The sequence below is a fragment of the Lepidochelys kempii genome, chromosome 12 (assembly GCF_965140285.1).
Source record: "Lepidochelys kempii isolate rLepKem1 chromosome 12, rLepKem1.hap1, whole genome shotgun sequence".
NCBI lineage: Eukaryota > Metazoa > Chordata > Testudines > Cheloniidae > Lepidochelys > Lepidochelys kempii.
In genome coordinates, this window is record NC_136391.1 from 6,556,267 (window position 1) to 6,572,603 (window position 16,337).

At 43.1% G+C, this 16,337-nt stretch overlaps 1 protein-coding gene across 5 annotated transcripts in view; it reads right to left on the reverse strand.

Moving 5' to 3' along the window:
* ZDHHC1 (zDHHC palmitoyltransferase 1) overlaps positions 1-16,337 on the reverse strand; it is a 63,673-nt gene that overhangs the window by 27,724 nt on the left and 19,612 nt on the right. For all 5 annotated transcript variants that reach the window (XM_073307320.2, XM_073307317.2, XM_073307318.2 and 2 more), the window contains exons 2-4: positions 10,410-10,628; positions 3,529-3,704; positions 1,690-1,791 (exon numbers count right to left, since the gene is read on the reverse strand). In XM_073307320.2, coding sequence (XP_073163421.2) covers positions 1,690-1,791; positions 3,529-3,704; positions 10,410-10,628 — 497 coding nt within the window. The remainder of the gene's footprint in view (positions 1-1,689; positions 1,792-3,528; positions 3,705-10,409; positions 10,629-16,337) is intronic.

Consider the following 16,337-nt stretch of genomic DNA (forward strand, 5'->3'; position numbering starts at 1 on the left):
GCAGCTCTGAGCAGCTGCTCTTCTTTCCCTGGGCACCTACTACTCCCTATCTACTGCTTCACAGGGGAGGAAGGAGACTAGCTCTGGCTGTTCCATTTCCTGCACCTAGCACAGGATGGCCGCCCTCCCCCCACTCAACCACCCGGTGCAATCCAGGAGTGAAGGAAAGGAGAAGCCAAGAAACAATCACCAGTTATGGCTCCCTCTGCCTCAGCCCAGCACAGGTTAGAGCTGACTCTGCATTGGCCTAACTCATGCCAGCTCCCAACAGACCCATAAGGAAAGTATACAAGCTGAGGATAACCAGAGCAGAATGTGGACCAGTTACTGCCCATCCCACCATCTGCACCAGGAGCTGTGGGGATGGAGGGATAGGAGCCAGCTTGGCCAGCTGTATGCCCATTGGAGACACCACACAGATAATCTCAGGAGATCTGTGCATAGTTTGTACTCTCTTTGTTCTACAGCACAAAGGGAGAAGAATGGGATAGAGAATCTGCCCCAAAACATTGATTGTGGTGCCTTGCCTTAGCCTTTTTGAAATAATACATTCAGTGCTCTGTCTGGAAAACTTGGATACCACTTCCCTAGACAGATAGATTGCTGGAAGGACAGGGGTCCTAGAATAACCACCATACCAACCCCGAAACAAGCTGACTGCAGTCCTCTAACCACTCTACACCTCAGAACTTTTAGGGATACCTGTACAACTTCCAATAAATATTTCTTAACACTACAGACAGAAGCAATTATGAAAATATTTATTATTTAGCTTTTGGTCTGAAAGATGTGTCATGTGAAACAGCCCCCACGGTAAAGCACCCTAGACATTCATTTAAAATTACAAGAGTGCAAAAGATACAAACCACAAATCATCCAAAACAGCAGTTCTTTTTTCCCCATCCCTATCACACATCATCTGATCACCACTCTTGTGACCCTACCACTTGAGAGGGAGATTTTTAAAGACACAAAGAGCAGATAGGTACCCACCTCCTACTGAAAGTCAATGAGAGTTAGGCGCCTAATGCCCATTTGTGCCTTGGAAAATCTCCCACTAAATCTCCACTGCACTTTCCCACCAGACACATCCCACCTGTCTCAGTCCTGGCATAATGTTCACTCAGTCAGATGGGCTTTGCAGCACACCTGGCTATTTTGGATCTTAGGGAAAGGGTAAGACCATGCCAGCAGCTCCTTCCCTCTAATAAAGAGGTGATCACGCTCAAGGACCTCTGCTGATCCCAGCTGTGACACTATTGCGTCGGGATAAGTTACTTACAAGACGTTTAAACATGGAGCAGTGGTCTTGAACAGATGTACTAATGAAGCCCTTTTACAACCCTCTCACCCAAGTTTAGGGCACCAGCAGTGATTCTCAGCCTGAACATCACAATCCACTCCAGTTGTCTGGGTGTCACAAGCCTGCTCCCATTTTCAATTTCTCTGATTTCTGGATTAATCAAATTTATTTGGTTCCTTGCCAGCAGTAATCTGTAAACCGCTGCACCAATTCTTGTGGTCCTCCAACATGCAATGAGAATCAGTACAAAGGAACCTGCAATCTCAGCATAGGGTGGTTTTGAGAAGCTGAATATAAATTGGGCCAAGATGCAAGAAAGGCTGAGAAGTCCTGTACTAGCATTTTCTGGATGGCTTTGCCCTCGTGTCAGAGTGCCAGACCCTTACCAGTAGTTCCTCTCCCCCACGCAGTTATTGAGCCATTTGCAATGATGATCAAAGCCACATACACACTTGTTGCAGGTTCCACAGTGTTTCGACCTGGAGCTTCTGCCAAAGAAAGGATCATGTTAATGCAGATAAAACCAGAATAGCAACAGTAACTCATCTTCATCCGGTTAGAGATCTTTCTTGTGAAGCAAATATTCAGAGAAGGGCTGGTCCACAATGAGAAAACTAACTAGATCAGAAACACTTAAACACCCTTTATTCACTTTTCTCTCACTGAATAAATGAGTTTTTCAAACAATGCACCTGTTAGAGTCCCTTAGATTCCACTAGACATGTCCTCCTCCCCTTCTCAATTCCTATTACTTACAATCTGCTCTGTCTGCAGACCCTTCAGCTCCTTCACTTACTTTGCCCTACACTGCACCTTGGGGCTCACTGAGTTGGACCATTCTGGCCTCTATCCTTTGTCATCAGCCAACATAAAAAGCATGGAATTAGCATTGCTCTTGGTGTGAGCAAATACAATCAAGCAAAGCAAACACCCCTCTTTGATTCATTCTGATATGCCAATTTTTTCCTTCACCATCTGCCATCACCCGAAGTTCTCCCAGATACAGATACAATGAAATAATCAAGCAAAAACTTCTGGAGCCTTGATAAACTACACCCTGTATAAACTATGCCCACTCGTCACAATATTTACAAAAGAAAAGCCTACCATATTTTTCTCCTTCAAATCCCTCCATAAAATTCAGTTTTACCACAATTCCTACCTAGTGTTGCCAGTAGACAGCACATATGCAAGTAACAAGCTACACTGTGCATACTGCTAGTCTACATGAAAATGTGCTCCTGCTGTTGCTACCACATCCCTCCTCTCCCCCATCCTGACCTGCTTGTTTGTTTTCTCCACCTCTTGTATCATCATTAATCAAGACTGCAAGCTGTTTAAGGCAGGGAACTCTTTACTGTGCATTGGTAAGCTATCTAGCACAATGGGGCCCTGATCCCCCAGGGGACCTCTAGGCACATTATAGGAATGATAAGAATCATAACCTCCAAGACACAGCCACCTTTACAAATATGATACATTCAGTACTAAACTGATAATATAGTGATCTGACAGCTCTTCTCCCATAGCCCAGTGAAGTCAGAAAGACTTCAGTTGACATCAATGCCGCACTGCATCAGACACATAATCCCATGGGGACGAGCCTCTCTCAAACCATGATGCTAAATATTCCCAAATTTGCCTTTTCTGAGTTTCTGAGGCCTTTTTCCCAAGTTTAGAGATTTCTAATCTGGAAATGTCCACTAAAATGCTTTCAATCTGTGAATCTCTTTACAAATTCTGCTACCCCATGTTAAGCGTAATGTGTCCCAAGCTAAATATCTATCTTCAAATTGGTATGTGCCCAGAATCCAAACACAAAGAAATTCAAAGAATCATAGATTCCAAGGCCAGAAGATACCACATCTAATTTGACCTCCTGTATAACAGGCCAGGGAATTATATGTTGACTCCTCGTTGTTTTTCCTGATACAGACTAACATGGCTACCACTCTGAAATCTGGGATTCAAGTAACACAGAACTAAACCCAATACAATCTCTCCCCCAAAACAGGAGCTCAATTGAAAATACAGTAGAAACACAGATACACATGGTGGAGAGCTCAGAAGTCTTTATGGTCATGAGTTTGGAGATGAGCACATTATGCTCAGTTTGCTATCCCAAAGTCACATCCCTAAAGACTTTAGGGTACCCATCCCATCCCATCTTCTAACTCTGATGAAGAAAGAAAAAAGAAGGGGGGGTGTTTCTGGGTGGTACTTACACATCCACATCACAGACATGGCAGTGACGGTTTTCGATGACATGAGCATGTTGGTTACGGCTGAAAGTGGCCAGCTGCCCTAGGTACTTATTCTCTCGCACACTGGCGTCAGCTGGATCAATGGAGACTGCAGTGAAATGAACCACTAGGTGGCAGATAAAAAACACTCCTGGACACTGAAGTACATCGTTAAGGAATGGCTCAGAAGATTAACTCTCATGCTTATCATCAACAAACTAAATCCAAACAAGCAAGAAATTTATGGTCTACAATTAGAAAGTCTCATGCAGCTGATCACAGTATCACTCAAAAATCTGCTCCTCATTAAGACTGAGAGTTGCCTATCTCACCCCCAATCAGTCTTTCTCCAGGCAAACTTAGCTAGGTCTGAAGGAACAATGCTTCCTGTGATCCTGTGAGGGAGTACTATTACCTTTCTGTTACAGAGATTTCAAGAAACTTAATTTTTCTTGCCAGTAACTATCCTTCTTTGAGTGGATTTTCGACAGGTTCCCCCCAGGGTGCCACCTGAAGCTGGGGTACCACTGAGCCCTCTGACCCAGCAGCCTGGGCTCCCTCTCACACTGTGCTGTTGTGACAAGCTGCAAAGCCCTCTAGCCTGCCCTTTCACCAGCATCCACACAGGAAGGGACACGCCCAGCTGCAGTTACATGCAGGCTCTCTAACCACCAGTTTCCCAGCCTAGGACCCCAGAGCAGTACCATCCTGCCCTGGTCAAATCTGCCCAGTATATGTGTTTAATACCCGGTCCGCCTCTCCCTAAATGTGAAGAGAACAATGCACACTTGTGGTAACCAAGCAGAGATTTTCCCCAAGCACTCCAGTCAAAGCTCACTGATTTAGATTAAAACAAAAACAAGTTTATTAACTACAAAAGATAGATTTTAAGTGATTATAAGTGATAGCAAACAGATAAAAGCAGATTACCTAGCAAATAAAAAAACACAACCTAAGCTAAATATACTAAATAGATTAGATATGAATTAGCAGATTCTCACTCTGAGAAATTATACAAGCAGGCTGCAGATTCTTAAGGGGCAAGCTGCACTTGCTTTACACCTTGGAAGCCCCAGGTCTTTCATACACAGGCTAGAAATCCCTTTAGCCTGGATCCACCACTTGCCCCAGTTCAGTGTTTGTTCCTCAGGTTTACAGTAGTCTTCTTGGGTGGGAAGTGAAGAACCCCAGATGATGTCACTCCCTGCCTTATATAGCTTTAGCATATGGCGGGAACCCTTGGTTTCAAAGCTTGGTTCCCAAACCAGTTTGTGGAAAAATACTGACATACCAAGATGGAGTCCAGAATCATGTGGCCTGGTCACATGTCCTTATAGAGTGATGGCAGCCATTACTTAGAGGCTGTCTGAAGTATTCTCCGGAAGGCTCACTAGGTGGGGGATAAGATTCTCCCAAGGCCTATTGTTTTTCCTAATGGCCCATTGTCCTGAACAGGCCCTTCCCCACCCACAATTTAGACTGAAAGCATCTTGTCTAGTGGGCATTACCCATGTGTAACTACATTTGAAGTACAGCTACATAGTCAGTATTTATAACTTCACATACAAAAATGACACATGCATACGAAGAGGTCAATCATATTCAGCAAATCATAACTTTTCCAATGACACTTCACATGACTTATCTTGCATAAAATACACCATAATTATGCTATAATCATATAATAATATCACTATGAAGAATATGGGGTGCAATGTTACAGGATTGTCCATCCACGTCCACACTTCTGAGTCCATGCATTCCTTCGACATCTATACCAAAACCCTCAGAATAGGAATGACCAATTAGGGTCAGATGTATGCTCCCTCACAGAACCAAACTTTCAGAATGAAATTAAATAAAAGAACTGTGACTCTGATGCCGCCAGTTCCTTTTGCTTATTCAGAATTACTACAAAAGATTGGGGAAGTTGGGATCCATACAGATTATCTACTTGAAGAGCCACAGTTCCTAGAAAGTAACTTTCCGTTCTGCAGCTATTGTCTCCAGATCTGCACTAGAGTACTGGCTATATCAATTCTCAAAGGAGATGGGTCTTATTATGGGGAGGGAGTTATTGTGAGTGCTGATTAAGTAAATACTGCTCTTCTTCATCAGATGTAGAATGTCTGCAAACTATTTTATGTAGTATAGTTGTAGCCATGTTGGTCCCAGGATATTAGAGAGACAAGGTGGATGAGGTAGTATCTTTTATTTGACCAACTTCTGTTGATGAGAGAGACAAGTTTTCAAGCTATACAGAGCTCTTCTTCGGGCCTGGGAAAGGTATTCTGATAGCTCAGTGGTTTGAGCATTGGCCTGCTAAACCCAGGGTTGTGAGTTCAATCCTTGAGAGGGCCTTTAGGGATTTAAGGCAAAAATTGGGGATTGGTCCTGCTTTGACCAGGGGGTTGGACTAGATGACCTCCTGGGGTCGGTCCCTTCCTATTCTATGAACAGCAATAACAACAGCCCCACCCCATCTCAGCAAACTTCTTCTCTTTTCTCCCCAAACGAAAGTCAAACAAGGGAGGGATTCCCTCTAAAAACTTTCTCTAGCTAAAGAGGAAGGAAATACGGGATGCTGTTAAAAGCATTGTAAGTTAACACAATGGATAACTATTTACATACGAAGTTATCAAAGAGATGAGAAGTCAACAGGGAAGAGCACACAGGAAAGAGACGCTGCTGGGGTTTATACTGTGTCTGAGTACAGACAATGATCTTTGGGGATATAAGAAGAAGGAAAGAACAAATCTCACTATCCTGCAGGAAGTAAACGGGCAGTGTGTTTACATTTGCAAAAACAGGATCTCAGCCAATCTTGGTTGAAGATGCTGCAGAAAAGGATTTGAATGAGGTAAGTTTCTTTAGACAAGAGAGTTACTTGTTAGTTAAGTTTAGTCTCTAGAAAGCGTGTTATGATTTTGTTTTATATATAACCATTTGTTTCCAATTTCCTTAGTTACTCTCACTTGAATCTTGAATCTTTGATAATAAACTTGCTGTTTTCACTATAAATATACCTCAGTGCTGTGATATTAAGCAATGTGCTGATCCTGAGTTGAATCATATAAGCTGGTTCATACACTGCCCCTTTGGGGAGAGCAGACCTGGTACTTCGGTGAATGTTCAGTCAATAAGGGGCTGAACATTACAGGGACACTTCAAAGTGTCTCAGGGACTGGGGTGCACCTATTGTTAACCTGTAAGGCAAAGTAAGGGCTGGCATAGCCCAGAGCACAGTGCTTGGGTAGTATGATGGAATGCACCCCTGTATTCACACCCAACACGCTACTGTAATAATCTTTGTTGAAAATATGACTTGCAAGGTATCAATTGAAAACTAATAACTTGCTGGTCAATATTATCATGGTGAAAAATGTATGTAGCAACATTATATGTAAAGTTATTAACATAAACTGAAACCATGACTGAAGTGTGTTTACCAGGCAAGTCTGGGAAGTGAGTAAACCTGTTTCTCAAAGATAAAGGACAAGTTGACGCACCCAGCCAGGTGTCATAAAGCTAATGGACCATCACCTATCAAGTGGCCATTCTTTGGCATGGAAGAGGGGGAGACAAGAGACAAACAGATTTGCATTTTAGCATACATAGGTGAAAAGAAACAGTGTAACACCTCTTCCACACCAGACTCCATGTCTCCTTGCTCTCCGCTGGGTAGAACTTAATCTAGGGGTCAGTCTTAGGAAAATGCATTTCAAAGGAGGACTAAGCTATAAAAGTGTGGGGCAAAAACACCCCAAGTTATGTTTCCCTGTCCATCTCTCTCTTTTCACCGATGAAGACAAAAGAAACAGCCACTGGACCTTGGAAGCAGATCCTGGCCTGAGAGTTTTGTCAGCAATGTACTGAAAATCTGTGGTGAGAACATCACCTGAAACCAAGTCTGGTTTGTTAAGTTTAGTATTAGGAAGTGTTTTATCTTTCTTTTTCTAGTAACCTTTTTGACTTTAATGCCCTAATACTTGAACTCACTTAAAACCTAAAATCTTTGTAGTTAAATTAACTTGTTTTATTCTTTAATCAAAACTAATCTAGTGTTGTGAACTGTGTGGGAAACTCCATTTGAGATGGGAAGCTGTTGTATCTTGATCCCTAGACTGTCCGAGAGAGCTGGACAGTGCTAAACACATGTTTTTGTGGAAAATCCAGAACTGGGAGTGTGTTGGGGTCACCCTGCATGTGGTAACAAAGGCGGATGGAAGCCAAAGTACAGCTGGATTGTGCTGTCAGGCTGCAGTTCCACACAGGCACTCAGGGTGTTACTTGAAAGCTGGAAGGGTGGTTTGTGAACAGCCCAGATGGGAGCTACAACAGCAAAGCACTGTAAGGCACCCAAGTTTGCAGGGTGAAGAATTGTGTGCAGATCGCTGTCTATTCCATGCTGGAAAAAAGCTAGAGGAGCTAATAGGCTGGTGGTGTCAGGGAGCTGACACCAAGTTAAGCACAAGCAAGACTCCCACATGCTGAAGGCAAGGGGGTAACAAGGTGACTCATAGTCCTGGGTACTCCGAGAACCATCACAGACTGTGACTGGGTTATGTTAACATCTTTGACTCTTTGGGCCCATATATTCCATCTAAATTAACACAACAGAGCCCATTGTGCTGGGAGCAGTACAAACAAAAAACAAAAAGACAATCCCTGACCCAAAGAACTTGCAAGAAAAGACCTCAAGGTAGCAACCTTATGTGTCTCTGCAGCATAGACATTTCTCAGATGTACTGTGGAATCTGCTTTGAACCTTGTGGGTGGAATGTGTTCCAAGATGCTCAGGTAACTTTAACACATGCATTTGTATGCAAAATTTGATCTGTGTAGAGAATCTCTGAGCAAAGATAGTCCTGGAATCATCTTCTAGGTTTTCTGTCACATACAAAGACGTGAACAGGATTTTAGTCCTTCAGAAGGCCATTTGTACATTAGGACTATGTAGTCTAGGCTCCACTGGTAAAGTATGCTGTTTATGGAAAAATACAAGTTCAGGTGAAAAACAGATACAACTTAAGCACAAACTAAAGATGTGGGCATAAGACTATCTTCTTTACAGAACACTTTATAAGCAAGTTCAGGTATTATAATTTGGATCTCACTGATCCATTGGCAGATTTTATTGTTACTAGGAAAGCTGTTCTCAGGGACAGATGATATACAGAACATTTACCCAAATGTTCAAACAGAGAATTGGCAAGACCTAGAATCAAGTCTCAACAAGGAGGTGATTCACAAATAGAAGAGAAGGTAGAAATTAGTTCTTATAGAAATCTTTTGATTGTAGGATGTCTGAACACAAAAGATCTTTGAATAGTGACTGGATAAGTTGATGATATGGACACCACATAAACTTCTACATTTTGGTTTTGGCTTAACCAGTCAGAGTTAATAAATATTTCAGGATAACAGAGATGGGGCAGGTGATGGAACTTGAATGCAAGGACACGTTTACCTAAAGATATTGATCTATCTGGTGCAACCTTAAATATGGTCTTGTGTCTGCTCCATCATAATACAGAAAATATTCAAATAACTCTTCCTTAACACTCTCATTATGGAAAACAGGAAAGGTTACTAATTCAGCAGAACCTGCCCTGTCACTCACTTACTGCTACTGCATCTGTTCCATGAATAAATATTTATAGCAGGGGTTCCCAAACTTTTTCCATGGTGTGGGCCAAATTTAAAGAGATTGTCTCCTAACAGACCGTTCCTCCAACACCATATGAAGTGTAGATGTAGCTGTGTCAGTCCCAGGATATTAGAGAGACAAGGGTGAGGTAATGTCTTTTATTGGACCAACTTCTCTTGGCTTGAGAGACAAGCTTTCGAACCACACAGAGCTCTTGAACAGCTGAACAAGAGCTCTGTATGGCTCAAAAGCTTGTCTCTCTCACCAACAGATGGTGATCAAATAAAAGATATTACCTCATCCACCTTGTCTTTCTGTTCCCCCAACATTCACATTTGAATATACTAACTCCCCTCCCATTAATAATCATATAACATCCTTTGGGCAACTATAGCAATTACCTGTATGGAAAAATAATATGAGGAAACTAATGCATTTGTAGCTATTTTTAACATGATTTAACAATTGGAAACAAGAAAAGCCAACACTATATAACTAGCCATCTTTCTGCAGCTCACCAATAAATGTTCCTCATGCCAGAGTTTGAGACTCTCTGATTTTGTAGAATCCCACAAATTTATGTGGCACTATTCAAAATACAAAAGAGGTGAGGTCTGTCTCTGATGTGCTTGCAATCCAATGCAAACAAATATCAATACAAACATGGGATAGCAGCTCATAACAAGAGAAATGTGCAGATATCCCTGGAAGAAAGATCAGCACAGGAAGTCTTCATGAAATAAATGAATTTTAAAGAGGGATTTGCAGAAGGAACAGAAGCTATTCCACACACAGGAGGCAGCATGAGTGAAGTCAAGAAGACAAGATTAGGAGAAGAGACAAAAGGAAGCACAGGAATATAGGGAGTGCAAGACGAAATGAGAGAGATATAGGCAATGGCGGAGGTGGGAAGAGCCTTGGAGGTAAGGACTACTAGCTTCAATGTAAAAAGTATAGAGATAGGAAGGATAGAGCAGAATGGTAATAACATAATTAAAGTAGTGGAAGAGAAAGAATCTCAAAAGAAGAGTTTTATATAGACTAGAGGAGAGCAAGCTGGTAGTTATCATCTCAAGGCAGGAGATGACATACAGATGATTTCAATCTCCAGGGCTATCTACAGTACCTAGATAAACTTAAAAATACCACCATTGCTCCATTATAGTTGAAGGTGTGTTTGTGATATAACATTAATTGTCAGTTGAAAGGATACAATGTATCCAGCAGGCACCCAGTGGTGAGGCAAGAGAGGCACAAGGATTCCGAAACCAATCAGAGCAAAGAAGAGATATAACAGCCAGGCAATAACCTGGAAGGGATGTAGAGGCCAGCTCCAGCCATTCTTTCGGGCGTGCTGAGATTGGACCTCAGCCGTTGTTTCACCCACCTTTTCTGGAGCTGTCTTATTAGGAGGTTTGTTGCAGATGTTCATCTACAGAGAGCAGGAAAAAACAACAAAAAGGTAATCCTAAGGAAAATCCCTTTCCATTACACTTGGCATTCTCAGAAGGTATGTCCAGAGATTCCAAGGCCAGAAGGGAACTATTGTGATTATCTAGAATGAACTCCTGAATAACACAGGCCATTGAACTTCTCCCCAAAACATTTGTAGAGCAGACCCTTTAGAAAAATAACTAATCTTGATTTAAGAATTGTCAGTAATGGAGAATCAACCACAATCCTCAGTGGATTGTTCCAATGGTTAACTCCAATTTACACCTTATTTCCAGTCTGAATTTGTTTAACTACAGCTTCTAGCCATTGGATCATGTTATACCTTTCTCTACTAGACTAAAGAGCATATTATAAAATATTTGTTCCCCATGTAGATACCAATAGATTGTAATCAAGTTATCCCTTACCCTTCTCTTTGTTGAGCTAAATAGATTGAGCTCCTTGGGTCTATCACTATAATAAGGCATGTTTTCTAATCCTTTAATCATTCTCATGGCTCTTCTCTGAACCCTCTACAAGTTACCACCACCCTTCTTGAATTGTGGACACCAGAACTGGACACAGTATTCCAGCAGTGGTCACACCATTGCCAAACCCAAAGGTAAAATAATCTCTCTACTCCTACTCAAGATTCCCCTTTATGTATCCAAAAATTGCATTAAATCTTTTGGTCACAGCACCGGTAGCTCATTATCCACCACCATCTCCAAATCTCTTTCAGAGTCACTGCTTCCCAGGATCAAGTCCCCCACTCTGTAAATATAGCCAACATTGTATGTCTCCAGATGTATAAATTTACATTTAGCTGTATTAAAATGCACATTGTTCGCTTGCACCCAGCTTACCAAGCAATTCACATTGCTTTGAATCAGTGACCTGTCCTCTTCATTATTTTCCACTCCCCCAATTTTTGTGTAATCTGCAAACGTTATCAGTGTATTGGAAAATGTTACTGTAATGGAGCCCTGATCTTGGGTCCATTCTCTTTGTAGCTGGAGCTCTCAAACCTAGAGAGTTCTGTGAGGATGAGAACTTCTTCCCACCAATCAAAGATTGCTTTGTTAGACTTTATAATTTTTCGTTATTAGTTTTTACTAATATTATTTTAATAAGTTTTAAAACATCACACTTCTGAATATAAAATAATTATGTTACCAAACACCTCTCCCTTCATTCTGATTTATTTCCCTGCCCTACTTGTGAATGAGCTGAATATGAATCAAACGCTAATCAGATTCCTAGCTTGTATAGAAGACAGGCCAACCAGTTCAGAGAAAACAAGAATCCGTTTTCCTCCCTCACCATTCACTCAAACCAAATAATCAAACTTGTTCAAAGATTTAATTTTTTTCTCTTAGTCATTACTGCGTCCTTTGCCCCAAACCATGGTGATTGCCACAATTCCATGGTATAGTCGACACCGAATAATAATACCTCCTGCAACGAAGTGAAATCTGCCTTCGTCTTCAATCAAACAGCCTGTTATCGGTTTCCAAAGCTATCACAGGAAAATTAGGCCTGGTCTACAATACAAAGTTAGGTCGACGTAAGCTGCCTTGCACTGACCTAGCTGTGCCTGTGTCTTCACTAAAATCTGTCTCCCACCGATGCAAATGCCCTGTTACAGCACACAGTAACACCACCTCCCCAAGAGGCACTGAGCCATGGTTGATGTACTGATGCTGATGCAGTGTGAGTCTAAACACTGCATTACCCATGTTGACCCTAACAGTCCTCCAGCAGGTGTCCCACAATGCCCGACTGACCGTTCTGATCACAACTGTGAAATCCACTGCACAGGGGTCATGGAGACTGGAATGCCCCCTATCCCCTTTAAAGACCTGCATATTTTTCAAATGCCTATTTCGTGATTCCCAGCTTGGCGAGCACACCTAGCAGTTCTCCATTGTTGTATGCAACTGCCCAGCTGACCATGACAACTACATGCTCCAGACACAGTCCAGCTTGGAGCAGACAGGAGATATTGGATCTCCTGGGACTGTGGGGAGAAGAGACTGTGTAGGCAGAGCTACTGACCAGCCACAGAAACAAGGATATCTATGAGCAGATTGCACGGGGGATGCAGATGCAGGGATATATCAGGGATCCGCAGCAGTGCTGTGTGAAACTGCAGGAACTTCGGCAAGCATATCCGAAGGCCTGTGAAGCCTGTGAGGCCAGCCAATTCAGTGCCAATCCACAGACCTGCCCCTTTTACAAAGAGCTGCATGCCATACTTGGCAGAGATCCCACCACTACCGCACACACCTCTGGGGATACTTCTGAGATGTCCATGCCACAAGCTCCTGGCATGAACAGCAAGAATGAGGAGGTGGAAGAGGAGGAGGATGGGGGACATGCGGCTGGGGGAGTCCAGCTATGCTGTGAGCCAGGACCTGTTTGAGACTCCACTGCAGTCAAGCATGGGTGAGCCGATGCAAGGGAAGGAACCCCAGGTAAGTGTTTAATTGTTTTTTCCATTATAATGATGTATTGATGGTGCCCCCAATTTAACAGGACATGATAATCGAGCTTTCATTAATTTACTCGTACTAGAAGAGGTAGTTGTACAACAAAGAGAGGTGGAGTTGTTATACGCTTTTCATTCCCCTGTTGAGTTAGGCAAGGAGGAACATGCAGAGTAATTTGTTTATGTACATAGGGATGTCCCTTGAATCCTCCAGAGATCTCAATGAAACTTCCATGGAGGTTCTCTGCAATCCTCTCCTGACAGTTTCTAGGGATGGCAGCCTTATTTCTTCCTCAACGGTAGGACACTTTCCCAGGCCAGTTGTCAAGGTTCCTTCCCCACTCTGAATTCTAGGGTACAGATGTGGGTACCTGCATGAAAGACCCCCTAAGCTGATTCTTACCAGCTTAGGTTAAAAACTTCCTTAAGGTACAAACTTTGCCTTGAACCCTATGCTGCCACCACCAAGCGTGTTAAACAAAGAACAGGGAAAGAGCACACTTGGAGACGTGTTCCCCACAAAATATCCCCCCAAGCCCTACACCCCCTTTCCTGGGAAAGTCTTGATAAAAATCCTCACCAATTTGCATAGGTGAACACAGACCCAAATCCTTGGATCTTAAGGGCAATGAAAAAGCAATCAGGTTCTTAAAAGAAGAATTTTAATTAAAGAAAAAGTAAAAGAATCACCTCTGTAAAATCAGGATGGGAAATACCTTACAGGGTAATCAGATTCAAAACATAGAGAATCCCTCTAGGCAAAACCTTAAGTTACAAAAAGACACAAAAACAGGAATATACATTCCATTCAGCACAACCTATTTTACCAGCCATTTAACAAAAGGAAATCTAACGCATTTCTAGCTAGATTACTTACTAACTTAACAGAAGTTCTGAAGAGCATTCCTGATCTGTTCCTGGCAAAAGCATCACACAGACAGACAGACAGACCCTTTGTCCACCCCCCGCCCCCAGCTTTGAAAGTAACTTTTCTCCTCATCGGTCATTTTGGTCAGGTGCCAGCGAGGTTATCTTAGCTTCTTAACCCTTTACAGGTGAAAGGGTTTTGCCTCTGGCCAAGAGGTATTTTATAGTTCTGTATACAGAAAGGTGGTTACCCCTCCCTTTATATTTATGACACCAGTTGTCAATAACTTCGGCAGGCACCATTGCAGTACACAGGCTAGAGACCTACAGGCCCAGGAAGCTTTGGGATGCCAACAGCAGCTGTGCACTCTGTGCCTTTGTTACCCTCAGGCATGAGATAGCAGCAAAAATCACCACCACCTGTGGAAAACAGTGCAAGTATTCAGTACCATTGCCCTATACTCATAGTTTAATGCAACCAAGCAATTCCCTGCTCATTTCCCTCATACCTGGAGGGCCATCGTCACCATGGCTAGTGCTGTGAGTAGCACCGCACTGAAGCACTCTGGAGCAGAAGTGTCAATAAGTATGTCTTGTTTAAAACTTTAGGGGAGCAAAGGAAGGGAGTTCTGAATATTAACTTTCACTTTCCGTAGTGACTCTATTGACAAGGATAGCTCTGTATGTTGCGGCCTTGAGGCGTTCCTCCTCCACACCTGTGGAATGCCTGAACCAGATAAAGAGGAGAAAGAAAAGGACTCAGGATGACATGTTCAGTGAGACCCTGCAAGCCAGTGCTGCATCAGACTATGAACAGAGAGCCTGGAGGATGAATACTGCAGCAGACTGTATGAAGAAAGAAAGAGCAGACAAAAGAAAGACCCAGGAGCCAGAGAGGAAGATGCACCAGAACATAATGGGGTACCTCCACCAGCAAACACAGATGCTGCAGACTCTTGTGCACCTACAGGTTCATCAATCACTGGCTCACCTCCCTTTGCAATCTATCGGAACTCTATTACAGCACCTCCCTTTCCTTCCCCCCTCCCAACATATCACATGGCATCAGGGGCTGCAGATCTACACCTACCACTCACTGCAGGAGACATTAAGGACAACCACAGCTTCACATACAGTGATTTGTGAAAGCCTCAGTAGCAATATGTGTAGCTATTATGGACAGAATGTTCTTTCCCCTTGTTAAGTTCTGTTCCAGTAATATATAAAGTTTTTAATGCATCTGATTTTAAACTGGATGGATTTTTCTTTGCATTGGTTTTCGTACTGAATAACATTCTATTATTTGGAAAATAATTCATCTTTATTAGTTCACAACATATGCTGTGGAGTGCTTAGCAGTTCTGAATGCACCTACTTACTTGGTACTGCACAGTGTGACAACTCATTGGCTCAGTGAGAAACACAGTGTAATAATCATAAATGTACAGCAAGCACCACCAAATTAACAGGTGCACTGACCCTGTTATAGTCATAGATGTATACCAAGCACCACACAATTTGTAACAGGCCAGGGAGAGAACACTACACCGCAATGCATTACTGTGACTCACTGTTAAAGTGCACTTACAAAGTCTCCCTGAGCAGTATAGCTGTGAGAAGTAAGGCCCTCAGTTGCACCTGCTCAGTACTTCTGATGCCCTAATGAGCCAGCTAGATTGCTTGCCGGTCCACCCTGCTTGATTGGCTGAGGAAGCCAGCAGACTGGTTATTAAACCTAGCAGCAGCAGCTTACTGGCTGCTCAAAGCACACGTCCACAGACTCTGCCTTCCTGAGCTCGCCTCTCCAAGCCCTGCTCCTGCTTTGCTCCTCCATGCTCCAACCCACATCCTGCCCTGCACTCAGTCTTGTTCCAGCCTTGCTCCTGCATCAGAACCACCCCTCCTCCTGCCTTTCCTGATACCTGATAATCCAGTTCTGACCCTCTGCTTTGACTCCTGACTCCGACTGTCTCTCAACCCTTGGCTCTGGCATTGGGACTCCGATCACTAGGCCCAACTCCCATGCTGACCACGAGGCCCAACCTGCCTGCATACAACTGGGTCCACTGGGTGTCTAGCTGTTCAAACACAGCAGACACTCCACGTCCACCCTCCACCGCTGCAGCAACTTTTCTCCCTTTGCTTCACAGATATTATGCAGGACACAGCAGGCAGCGATAACCACTGGGATGTTTCTTTCACGGAGATCCAGTCTTGTGAGGAAACAATGCAAACGTCCCTTCAATCGACTAAAAGCCATTCAACTTCATTCTGCCCCTGCTGAGCCACTAGTTGAGCCTTTCCTTGGTGTGATCAAGATGGCCGGTGCATGGCTTCAGAAGCCAGAGG